The sequence below is a fragment of the Rattus norvegicus genome, chromosome 19 (assembly GCF_036323735.1).
Source record: "Rattus norvegicus strain BN/NHsdMcwi chromosome 19, GRCr8, whole genome shotgun sequence".
Classification (NCBI taxonomy): domain Eukaryota; kingdom Metazoa; phylum Chordata; class Mammalia; order Rodentia; family Muridae; genus Rattus; species Rattus norvegicus.
The window spans coordinates 10342023-10353474 of record NC_086037.1 but is presented as its reverse complement, the minus strand read 5'-3'; the positions used below and the strand labels follow the sequence as shown (position 1 = coordinate 10353474).

Genomic DNA, 11452 nt, shown 5'->3' with positions numbered 1-11452 from the left:
ATCTACAAATATGAGCTGGAGAGATGGCTCAGCGGTTAAGAGCACTAACTGCTCTTCCAGAGGTCCTGAGTTCGATTCCCAGCAACTACATGGTAGCTCACAACCATCTGTAATGAGATCTGATGCCCTCTTCTGGTGTGTCTGAAGACAGCTACAGTGTACTTATATATAATTAATCTTTTTTTAAAAAAAAAATCTGATTCAGATTGGCCACATAACCCTAATTCATACCACAAAATTTCTAATTATGTACTACACGTTTGATAGCTAAAAGATACCAGACCACCAAAGAGGCATGATATAAAAAAAAGGGGGGGGGGATCAACCCCAGGAAACCTGTGTTCATCATGGCGCAGTTTTAGAGGGGACTTTACCCAAGAGCAGTTATTCAGTTTTTGATGACATCGCTTTCAGTGGTTGTCAACTTTTTTGTGCCGCATAATTATCCAAGAATCCATTTACTGCTTAATAATTGTTTATGGTTTGGGGGTTTTTATTGCCAGTAAGCTGGGAGTAAAAACTATGTAGCTGAGCAGGTCTTTAATGACTTGAACCTCCACCTTCCAAATACTGGGGCTACAAACTCATGCCACCACGCCCTGCTCTTGTTCTTTATTTGAAAATTACAAATTAAGTTACAAGTCATCCACTTAATGCCGTGGAACCTTCCATATTTCCAAGAAACTTTCTGGTAAATCAGACGTCCACATTATCTAGGAAAAACAAGAGACTGGCTTTCGAGCAATTTGGCCATCTCCAGCTCTCTTAAAACACGGCTTCAACTACCTAATCTTTAAAATCCCTAAATTGCAAGTGAAGAAACTGAGGCTCTTGGCTCCCATTCTTTCATTCAGAAACAAGAGTCCATAGACTGTGTCGTGTCCCTCCCCCCACTACCCCCCACCCGTCTTCTGCGTGAGTCTGGGGAAATTAAGGCTGTGATTGGCTGCCGAAATAACCATGGTTACGGGAGGCGGGGCTGTGAGCACCGCCTACCCTAACACTGGCGGGGTGGCCCCGCGAGAGGCTGGCGGGCACTGGGCCCAGCCAGGAGCCGCAGGCCGGGCCTCGCGCGATCGCCCGGCCGGGCGCGGGCGCGGCCTTCTGCGGGTCCTTGATGCGGTTGAGGCGGCGCGGGTCAGAGAGAAGCCCGGCCCGGTGGCGGGCGCGGTAGGAGGCGGCGGGGCCGCGGGCCCGGCCCGGAGACTGCGGCGCCTCTACGATGGACGCCTTAGAGGAAGAGAGCTTCGCGCTGTCCTTGTAAGTGACGTGGCCAGGGTCTGCGGGTGTCGTCCGGGGCCGGGCGCGGGCTAGCGGATCGGGGCTCCGCTCTAGCGGGGGCGTTTTCTTCCCGCGGGCATATGTCACCGATTACCAGCGCTTCCATCACAATCCTCTGGCCTCAATCTTGGCCGTCAGCAAACCCCAGAGGCCTTGAGCTGCCCTGGCTGGCGGCGGCCTCACCGCCTGTATAAAGCCACTCCTGATCCAGTTACCCGCTAGGCCGGCGCTCCTCCCGCGTGTGGTCACACTCACCAGCAGATAGGTGTGGCGTTAAGAGCCAGGATGCGGTGAGTAAATCCCGCGGGTAATAAATGCAGAAGTCTGAAGATGTCCCACACCAGCCTCAGCTCCCCAAATTGTTTGCTTTTTTTGTGATTGTCATGGGTGTTTTCTTGTACCTGTAATTTCTATACTAGACAGTAATCCTTGATTGGAGAAACTGAGTGATGGGAGGTTCATCTTGCTATTATTATTTTTATGCAGGTTGGGAACCTTACATTAAAAACTGCTAGTGGTCTAGGCATCTAGGGTAATTCAAGCATTTGGGCTAATAGCCACTTATCAATGAGTGCACACCATGTATGTTTTTCTGTGATTGGGTTGCCTCACTCAGGATGATATTTTCCAGTTCCAACCATTTGCCTATGAATTTCATAAAGGCATTGTTTTTGATAGCTGAGTAATATTCCATTGTGTAGATGTACCACATGAAACTCAAGACGGATGATCAAAATGTGAATGCTTCACTCCTTCTTTAAAAGGGGAACAAGAATACCCTTGGCAGGGAATAGAGAGGCAAAGATTGAAACAGAGACTGAAGGAACACCCATTCAGAGCCTGCCCCACATGTGGCCCATACATATACAGCCACCTAATTAGACAAGATGGATGAAACAAAGAAGTGCAGGCAGACAGGAGCCGGATGTAGATCGCTCCTGAGAGACACAGCCAGAATACAGCAAATACAGAGGCGAATGCCAGCCTCAAACCACTGAACTGAGAATAGGTCCCGTATTGAAGGAATCAGAGAAAGAACTGGAAGAGCTTGAAGGGGCTCGAGACCCCAAAAGTACAACAATGCCAAGCAACCAGAGCTTCCAGGGACTAAGCCACTACCTAAAGACTATACATGGACTGACCCTGGACTCTGACCTCATAGGTAGCATTGAATATCCTAGTAAGAGCACCAGTGGAAGGGGAAGCCCTGGGTCCTGCCAAGACTGAACCCCCAGTGAACTTGATTGTTGAGAGGAGGGCGGCAATGGGGGGAGGATGGGGAGGGGAACACCCATAAAGAAGGGGAGAGGAGGGGCTGGAGAGGTGGCTCAGCGGTTAAGAGCACTGACTGCTCTTCCAGAGGTCCTGAGTTCAAATCCCAGCAACCACATGGTGGCTCACAACCATCTGTAATGAAATCTGATGCCCTCTTCTGGTGTGTCTGAAGACAGCCACAGTGTACTTATAATAAATAAATCTTTAAAAAAAAAAAAAAAAAAGAAAGGGAGGGGTTAGGGGGATGTTGGCCCGTAAACCGGGAAAGGGAATAACACTCGAAATGTAAATAAGAAATACTCAAGTTAATAAAAAAATTTAAAAAATTAAATATAAATACCTCTGGATACCACAGGAGACTCAAAAAAAAAAAAAAAAAAAAAACAAAACAAACCTGCTAGTGGGCTTTGTTATTGCCCAGTGTGTGCGAGGCCTTGAGTTCAATCCTCATACCCACAGAAAACACAAGTTCAGCTCCTGAAATGATTATTTGAACCAGCACCTAATCCTGATGTGTTTTCAGCTCCTCTGCCTCTGATGCAGAATTCGATGCTGTGGTTGGATGTTTAGAGGACATTATTATGGGTAAGTTTTGACACTGTGCTTGCTCCCTCTAGTTCCTTTGGTCCATTCCATGATTTAAATCAAGTAGACCTTTGCTTTAAAACAATTTTTTTAAATGTATTCATTTACATGTGTGATGGATTGTGGGTGGGGTTGTTGCCAGGTCGCTGTGGACATGTGGAGGTCAGAGGAGAGAGTTGGTTCTGTTCTGAGGGTTGAACTGGGGTTACCTGGCTTACACAGCAGTCCCTGAGCCATCACAACATCTCAAACCCCTGCTTATAAGAGCATGCAGAGAAATAAATTTGAGTAGTTGATTTTTAAAAGCTCAAAACACTGAAATGTTAACACACAGCCCCGATGTAATAGTAAGCAGGCCACACTGAGCTGTTGTCTTAGAAACAATCTACGGGTCGGCAAGATGGCTCAGTGGGTAGAGGCATTCACCAGCAAGCCTGACAACCTTAGTTTAATCCCCAAGATCCACAGGCTCCCCATGGTTGTCTTCAGACTTCCATACACAGGCTGTAGCAGGCATGCGCCTACTTGAAAACAAATAAAAGTATAATTAAAAGAGAATGAACCCAAAACCTAGTGAGTAGCACACCACTATAATCTCAGCACAGGTGGGTGGAGGCAAGATTGGAGAGTTTGGGTTCTGGCTATGCCCTATAAGCCTTTTAAAAAACAGCCATAGAGCGAAGGTTTCAGAGGAGAACAATTTAGAAAACCAATCAACTGACAGATAGGATGTAGCTCTTAGCCAGGCATTGAGCAATATTAACCAATTTTATTTCACATATACAGTAAGAACAATTTTGGTTTTTATGTCGTTTTGAGCGTTAACATTTTCATGCTGTAGAACAGTCCATGCAGGAGACAAGGTGTCAAATCTCATTGGATCTCTTCGTTTTCTTTTTTTATTAAATAATTTATTTAATGTATATGAGCACACTAACTGTCTTCAGACACACCAGAAGAGAGCATCGGATCCCATTACAGATGGTTGTGAGCCACCATGTGGTTGCTGGGATTTGAACTCAGGACCTCTGGAAGAGCAGTCAGTGCTTTTAACCACTGAGCCAGCTCTCTAGCCCTCTTCATTTTCTTTTGTTGTAATTGTTGTTGTTTAGTTTTTGGGTTGTCTTTGATATTATCGTTATCTTTTGAGACAGGGTTTCTCTGTGTAGCCCTGGCTGTCCTGGAACTTACTCTGTAGACCAGGATGACTTCAAACTGACAGATCCATTCTCCTGGAATGGATCACTATATACAGCTTGGATCAACTGGATCTCATGGAGTCGTCTCCTCAACTGAGGCTCCTTCCTCTCTGATGTCTCTAGCTTGTGTCAAGTTATACACAAAACCAGCCACTACTATATTCTTGATGTGTCTTGACGGTTGGTTTGGTATCGAGAGTTTTGTGTTTAGGGTCTAAGGTCCGGGCAAGCCTTGTTCTTCCTTGCCTTCTGGCCTCAGGCTCCCAAGCTCTAGGACTGCAGACGTGAGCTACGATAGTCTCCTGTTCCCTTGCTTTCTTAGTTCTGATTTCCAGATCCCTTTGGGCATCTTCCCACTCTACTAAGTGGTCAGCAGGCAGTAACAAATCCAAATTTGAAGACAAACAGAAGATGAAAACTAAATGTGGCAGCTTCTCAGCTTTTCCTAGCAACTGGAAAAAGACCTGTTGTTTTGTTTTGAGGTGTGTGGCTTAACCTAGATTAGTCTGAAAAATCACCTTTATAGAGTCTGACTCCAATCCTAGGTCTCTCCAGAAGCCCTCTCCTGAGGAGTTCTCCGTTGTTTTGCCCACTGTAGATATCCCACCTATCATGGAGAAATGGGCTTAATTAATTCTGGGTCACTTTTGAAGATTTTCTTTTAGTTGTAGAAATGCTAGTTGGCTCAGGATTGTCAGAATTCCCTACTTCTTGACCTTGAGTGTTTACTGTGAATTTCTACCTGAAGTCTCCTCTGAATTCACCTGGCAAGCCAGGGGACAGACACCGCATTCATCTTTATGCTCCAGATGAGAAGATTGGGATCTACAGAAGTAGTCACTTGTCCAAGGTCATACAAAGTACATGGCTGAGGAAGGGTTTGAACCCGGGGTAGTCTGGCCTCTTACAGACCCCACCCTTTAACCCACTATGCAGTTTTCACTGGTGCTGCTAAAATGATATTAAAATAGGAGGAAGGGGGACAGCAAGGTGGCTCACAAGCCTAACGGCCAAGTTTAATCTGTGAGACCCACATGGTAGAGGGAAAGAATCTACGCCCATCCTTTGGATGGGTACCATGGCTCATGCATGAATCCCAACATGCTGGAGGAGCCCTTTGAATTCCCAGCCAGCCTGAAATTCCATAGCAAGCTTCAGGCCAGTCAGCTGCACAGTGAGACCCTGTCTCAAAATAAATATGTAGCTTAAAAAGGGTGGTCAATAAGGTGGCTCAGTGGGTAATGTGCTGCTGCCCAGCCTGACGACCTGAATTCAGTTCCAAGCCCTTGTATGTGGACAGTAGAAGGAAAGAACCCCCTACAGGTTTTCCTCCCACCTCTGGCCTCATGCCATGACCAAGCAGGTGCACGTATGCACATTAAAAATGAATAAATGAAAATGTAATTTAAAGAGAAAAAAACTAGGGATGCAGGGTTTCTTGCCATTGTAGTCTCCCAATTTGAGAACTGATCTTTGGTGTACACAGTAAATGGGTGTGTTAAAGAGATCCCAGGTAACTCTTTGTGGGATTGCAGGTATCCTGTTCCGATAGATTATGGCCTCTCCCTCCCCCTCCCCCCCTTCTCCCCCTCCCCCTCCCCCCTCCCTGTATGTGTGTATATGTGGGTGTGTTTGGGTTGTTTGTTGCTTTTTTTCAGTTTTGTTTGAAACAAGGTTTCTCTATGTAACCCTGTCTACCCTGGGTTTTTTTTTGCTCTGTAGACCAGACTAGTTTCATACTCCGGTTAGCCTGCCTCTGCCTCCTGAGTGCCCAGGCTGTGACCCCAGCTCTCAGAGTCGGAAGGATGGCTACAAGTCCAACACTAGCCTGGTCTACAGAGTGAATTCCAGGTCAACCAAGCATATGGATTTATGGAGATCCTATCCCAAAAACTAAAAATAAAATAGTCGCAAAGACTTATAAGCCAGCAAAGTGCTTATTTTAAAAGGTTTATGCTGTACATTGTAGGTATATTTTACTACATTGTAAATGCATTTACTAAACTGTACCAGATGCTGAGTTCCAGCTACTGCAGAGAAGCTTCATGGACAAGTACTACCAGGAATTTGAAGACACTGAAGAGAATAAGCTCACCTATACTCCCATTTTTAATGAATATGTAAGTAGATCTGTTTCTCCTGCCAGAAAATTAAAGTTTCTCTTAAAATCTGAACTTAGATCTGTTATGTATAATTAATATATACTATTAAAATGTTTACATTCATATCAAAAAAGTTGCAAAGCCTGGTGGCACCTGTAGCCACCTGCCACTAGCACTCAAGAGGCTGAGGCAGAAGTATGGCCACAAGTTAGAAACCTGCCCAGGCTACCTCGTAAACTTCAAGTTAGCTTAGGTCGTTTAGCAAGATTATTTCTTTTAAAAAAGAAAAAAACAAATTGAAATTAGTTTACTCTTTATATATGCCAGTACTGCCAAGGGAATGCAGATTAGAATCTGGTTTGGATCATTTTCTCTTGCCAGATCTTAGAACTCTTTTTTTTTTTTTTAAGATTTATTTATTTATTTATTCATTTATTTATTATAAATACACTGTAGCTATCTCCAGACACCAGAAGAGGGCATCAGATCTCATTACAGATGATTGTGAGCCACCATGTGGTTGCCGGGATTTGAACTCAGGACCTCTGGAAGAGAAGTCATTGTTCTTAACAACTGAGCCATCTCTCCAGCCCCTTGGGGCTCTTTTCTAAAGGGTTTTCATGAAGTAGTCGGTGAGCGTACAGCTTGTGGTTTAAAACAAACCGGCCTTTACCGCAGTCTTGTCCTGCACTGGGAGACTTTGCATTTGTCTGCTGTGACAAAGCAGTGCCAGTGAGATGGCCAATGGGTAAAGCTCAAGATGAGGAAGGGAACTGGTTCCATAGGAGTTGTCCTTTGACATCCACATGCACACGGTGGCACATACATGCCCACTCACATACATCGTGTCCTCAATAATGATAAATCAAATAAAAACACGGGGCTGGGCAGATGGCTCCCAGAGGACTGCAGAGCGGCTCAGCACCTACATCCAGTGACTCTCAGCCCCCTATAAATCTAGCTCCAGAGGATCCAACACCCCCTTCTGGCCTCTGCAGCCATCTGCACTCATGGTGTATGTGCAAGCATGTGTGTGTGCGCACGCGCACACACCACAGGACCTCGGCTAATGACCAGAGGGCCCACCTCCCTGTCTCCACTGTTGCAGATTTCCCTGGTAGAGAAGTACATTGAAGAGCAGTTGCTGGAGCGTATCCCAGGCTTCAATATGGCGGCCTTCACCACCACACTGCAGTGAGTTGAGCTTGACTCTGGTTCTGTGCTTCTCATTTCTCCTCCCCTAGACTGAAGAAAACCCACTCTGTCCTTATCATCTCTAAGGACACTGGGTGGCTGGGTCCTAAGTGGGGGTGGGAGGCCCTCTGTGCCTTTGCAAGGCTTCAAGGTTTTCAGATGTGTATGTGTGTGCGTGCGTGCGTGCGTGCGTGCGTGCGTGCGTGCGTGCGTGCGTGCGTGCGTGCGTGCGTGTGTGTGTGTGTGTGTGTGTGCGTGAATTGACTTACAGGCAATTGTGTGCCCACATGCATGCTGGAAACAACCCTGGGTCCTCTGCGAGATCAGCAAGTGCTCTTAACCACTGAACCCTCTCTCTGGCCACTTTTTTTCAGAGGGAAACAGGGTCCTTTATAGCCAAGGCTGGTTACACGCCTGATGCTTCTCCACCTCCCAGGTGCTGATAGCCATTCCCCACCCTGGCCGGCCTGTGCATCTTGAAGGGAGTCTATTCATTCACAAAGCCAACAACACGGTCTTTTGCAGGCACCATAAAGATGAAGTGGCTGGCGACATCTTTGACATGCTGCTCACATTCACGGATTTCCTGGCTTTCAAGGAGATGTTCCTGGACTACAGAGCAGTAAGTTACGGCTGCGTGCCTACTTAGCCTCAGCGAGACACACAGAGACGAGAGGGCAGAGCTGTGGAGACAACCACCTGCCTCCATCCTCTGCCCTTCGACCTCTTCCCCTTAAAATGGTTTGTGTTAGTTTGGTGGCCTTTGAGGAGTTAGCTGCTGTCCCATTCTGACCAGGGCCTTTCTGTGTCTCGATGAAGCTAGCATGGGGCTTCCAACAAAGGAGTCTCATTCTATCATTTTTCATGCAGGCTCCTTTAAGAAAAAGGAGCTGCCTTACTTGTTAGTTCTGTATGCATTTATTGAGACAGAGTAAGTATTACTATCTAGGCTAGAATTTGCTGTGTAGACCAAGCTGGCCTCAAACTCGGACATCCTTCTGCCTCAGCTGCCTGAGAACCTGGATTAAAAGCATGGCACGGTGCCCATTCCTAGTTAGTCATGTTTTTTTTAATTTAGTTTATTATTATTTATGTGTATAAGTGTCTGCCTGCAGGTATATCTGTGTACCACATACATGTATATCTGGTGCCTAGGGAGGCCAAAAGATCAGGTAGGGTCCCCTGGGACTGGAATTAGAGACACTCTAATGCTGTGATGGTGGGAATCAAATCCAGGTCCCCTAAAAGAGCAGTCAGTGCCTTTAACCACCAGGCTGTTTCTTGGGCCCCAAGAAGTCTAGGGCCATAGCTGAGAAAAAGGAAATAGCATGGCCTTGCCCCTTGTACGTTCCTTGGGAGCTCACACAGCTCCCTGCTCTCCCCACCATTCTCCAATCCCAGAGGCTCCTCAGTCAGGAGAGCTTCCTCCCTTCCTGGGGTCTTGAAGTTCTGTGCTTTCTCCTGTAGGAAAAGGAAGGCCGAGGACTGGACTTAAGCAGCGGCTTGGTGGTGACTTCTCTGTGTAAGTCATCTTCTACGCCAGCTTCCCAGAACAACCTACGGCACTAGATCCCTCCTTCACACAGTGGGTGTGATGGATATGAGGTCACCAGCCCAGCAGGCTCAGAGAAATATGGGCTAATGACAGATGCATCCTGCAAGACCCACTGTGCCACAGCCCTTCGTTCATGTGAAGTATTGACGAGTCCTGGAAAACATGACTGACCCTCCTGGCCCTTGTCAGAACCTCCTTCCTGTAGTCAGTAACCCTCACGTTCCCCGCTCCCATCCTCATACAGACACCTCTCCCAGGCACTTCTGAGAGGCTCCTCTGAATCAAGCCCAGGTTGGCCGCCTCGCCTGGGGGTACTCTTTCCCCAGCAACATGGTAGTGTAGTGTGTCAACAGTGTGGACACCACATCACTATGATCCCTTCATCCTGCAGGCTTTAGTGAGTCTTTGTTTTCCCACCGTTTTCACCTGGGTCCGTTTCAGGCCTCAGCCTCAATGTGGCTTTTGTTTGGGTGTGTTTATCTAGGGAGATGCAGGCCAGCTGCCTGTCCTGGTTTCTGAATCTCCTGGGATTACAGCTTGACTGGCTGTCGGGATTCACTGAGAGGGCTGTCCTCTACCCACAAGTGAACATGAACTCCAACCTTACATTAACAGTCCTTTCACCAGCGAACCCTGCTGGTCTTGATGTAGCCCCACTATTCTACTCTCTAAGCATTATTTTCAAGAAACCTATTTTTATAGATGAAAACTCAGGCTAACCTAGTGAGTATGACCTTGGGGTGCCCATGATCAACCACTTAAAGATCAGAGTATTATATGCTGTGTGCTTTTTAGTTATGAGTGTTGTGAGTGCAAACTGCTTTCCAATGGTGTCCTCTCGCTGGGCACCAGTACAAACAGGCTGTGTGCTAGAACGGGCCACAGCTCTGTCGGGATAGCATGCTGGGTGTGTCCGTGCATGTTTGTGTGCCATGCTGTCCAATGGCGTGCTGGGTGTGCTTGTGCATGCTTGCGTGCAGTCCTTCGTGCAGGCCGGAGAGCGGGGGTTTTTACTGGGGGGTTGGGACTTTGGTGTTTGTTTTCATACAGTGTCTCCTGCTAAGTTAATGCTCCCCTGATCCAGCTCGTTCTGGTGGGAGGGGCAGGACACAGTTTTTCTGGTCATCTGTCATCTTTGGTGGACGGCCACCAACCAGAAAGCATGTGTGTCACATCTCTAGAAAGAAGAGAACACTTCAGATCCTAATGTATACTTTTGACTTTAACTTTTATAGTAAACATAAGAATCCACGATGACTTTCCATGTGACCATTCCGACTTTAAAGGATTTAAGCTAAGCTAAGCTCTGTTTTTTCTGTAGCTGTGTGTCTGTCACTTAGGACTTTTGTAAAATGAGTAAAATTTGAGGTGTTTTAGCAAGAATAATAACTCAATGTGTATTGTCTGTTTTAATGTAACTACTGACATCCGGTTATTGTTGCTTTGGTCTTTTGAGATCAAAGGCCCTCTCGGGGCCAGCTCTGTAAATGTCACCTCTCAAGTGACCTTTCCCTTCCTGCTCCCCCGAAAATCAGGGCTGCTCACTGCAGGCATATGCTGAAGGCATTCAGTAAGGTTTGCTGGTCAGCCTGCCCGGTTTTTAAAAAAATAAAAAGGAAAGTGGACAAATACAGAGAAAAAATACTGGGGGCAGGGGTGAAGGGGCTGGAGAGAAGGCTCAGTGGTTAAGAGCACTGGCTGCTCTTGCAGAGGCCCAGGGTCAATTCACAGCACTCTCATGGCGGCTCATACTGACTCCAGCTTTGGGGCATCCAGTGCTCTCTCTCTCCTGGCCTCCTCTGGCACCCATACAGTGCAAATACATACACGTAGGAAAACAGTGCTTACATGTGAAATAAAATAAAAATCATAAGTCTAAAACAAAAAAGATTCAGAAGGCAGGCAGACTGCAAGAATAGGTTGCTAGTTATGTGTGTTGGGCCACAAACTTGGACAGATGCTATATGCTTCCTCTGACGATACTGCGTCAGACCCAGGGCAAGAAAGCTAACAGCCTGACCCGTTCTAGCCCATCACTGGGATGCTGCCTTCTGTTCCCTTTCCTGAGCAGCAGGACCTAGAATGTGGCGTTGTGTTGGGCCGTGAGATACCTGATGGGACTGTGAGAGCTCTGGCTTGCTAGGGGTCTACTTTTCCTCTCTGCCTCAAAATGGGCTATTCTTCCTTAAACCAAGCTTTCCTTGGGGCTTCATCCTGAAACCTTCAAAACAGATACTGTGAATATTTACAGTAACCAAGGC

At 46.8% G+C, this 11452-nt stretch overlaps 1 protein-coding gene across 6 annotated transcripts; it reads left to right on the top strand.

Moving 5' to 3' along the window:
* The first annotated feature begins 945 nt into the window (after positions 1-945).
* On the top strand, positions 946-10580 carry Arl2bp (ADP-ribosylation factor like GTPase 2 binding protein). 6 transcript variants are annotated; one of them, XM_006255121.5, is made up of 6 exons: positions 996-1571; positions 3080-3141; positions 6354-6460; positions 7551-7636; positions 8162-8258; positions 9104-10580. In XM_006255121.5, the coding sequence occupies exons 1-6, from the start codon at positions 1567-1569 to the stop codon at positions 9203-9205; spliced, it is 459 nt and encodes a 152-aa protein (XP_006255183.1). In that variant the 5' UTR covers positions 996-1566; the 3' UTR covers positions 9206-10580. The 6 variants fall into 6 exon arrangements, 5 of the variants coding, with proteins under 5 accessions (XP_038953846.1, XP_006255183.1, NP_001386006.1 ...); NM_001399077.1 differs by having other exon boundaries at positions 1038-1260; NM_001024906.2 differs by having other exon boundaries at positions 1038-1260; positions 3016-3141.
* The last annotated feature ends 872 nt before the right edge of the window (positions 10581-11452 follow it).

Bases quoted from the DNA above. Each gene is read 5' to 3' on its own strand.
- Arl2bp (NM_001399077.1), top strand. From the start codon at position 1,223: ATGGACGCCTTAGAGGAAGAGAGCTTCGCGCTGTCCTT. The intron at 6,461-7,550 runs GTAAGTAGATCT...CCACTGTTGCAG, and splicing joins CTCCCATTTTTAATGAATAT to ATTTCCCTGGTAGAGAAGTA. The intron at 8,259-9,103 runs GTAAGTTACGGC...TTTCTCCTGTAG, and splicing joins TGTTCCTGGACTACAGAGCA to GAAAAGGAAGGCCGAGGACT.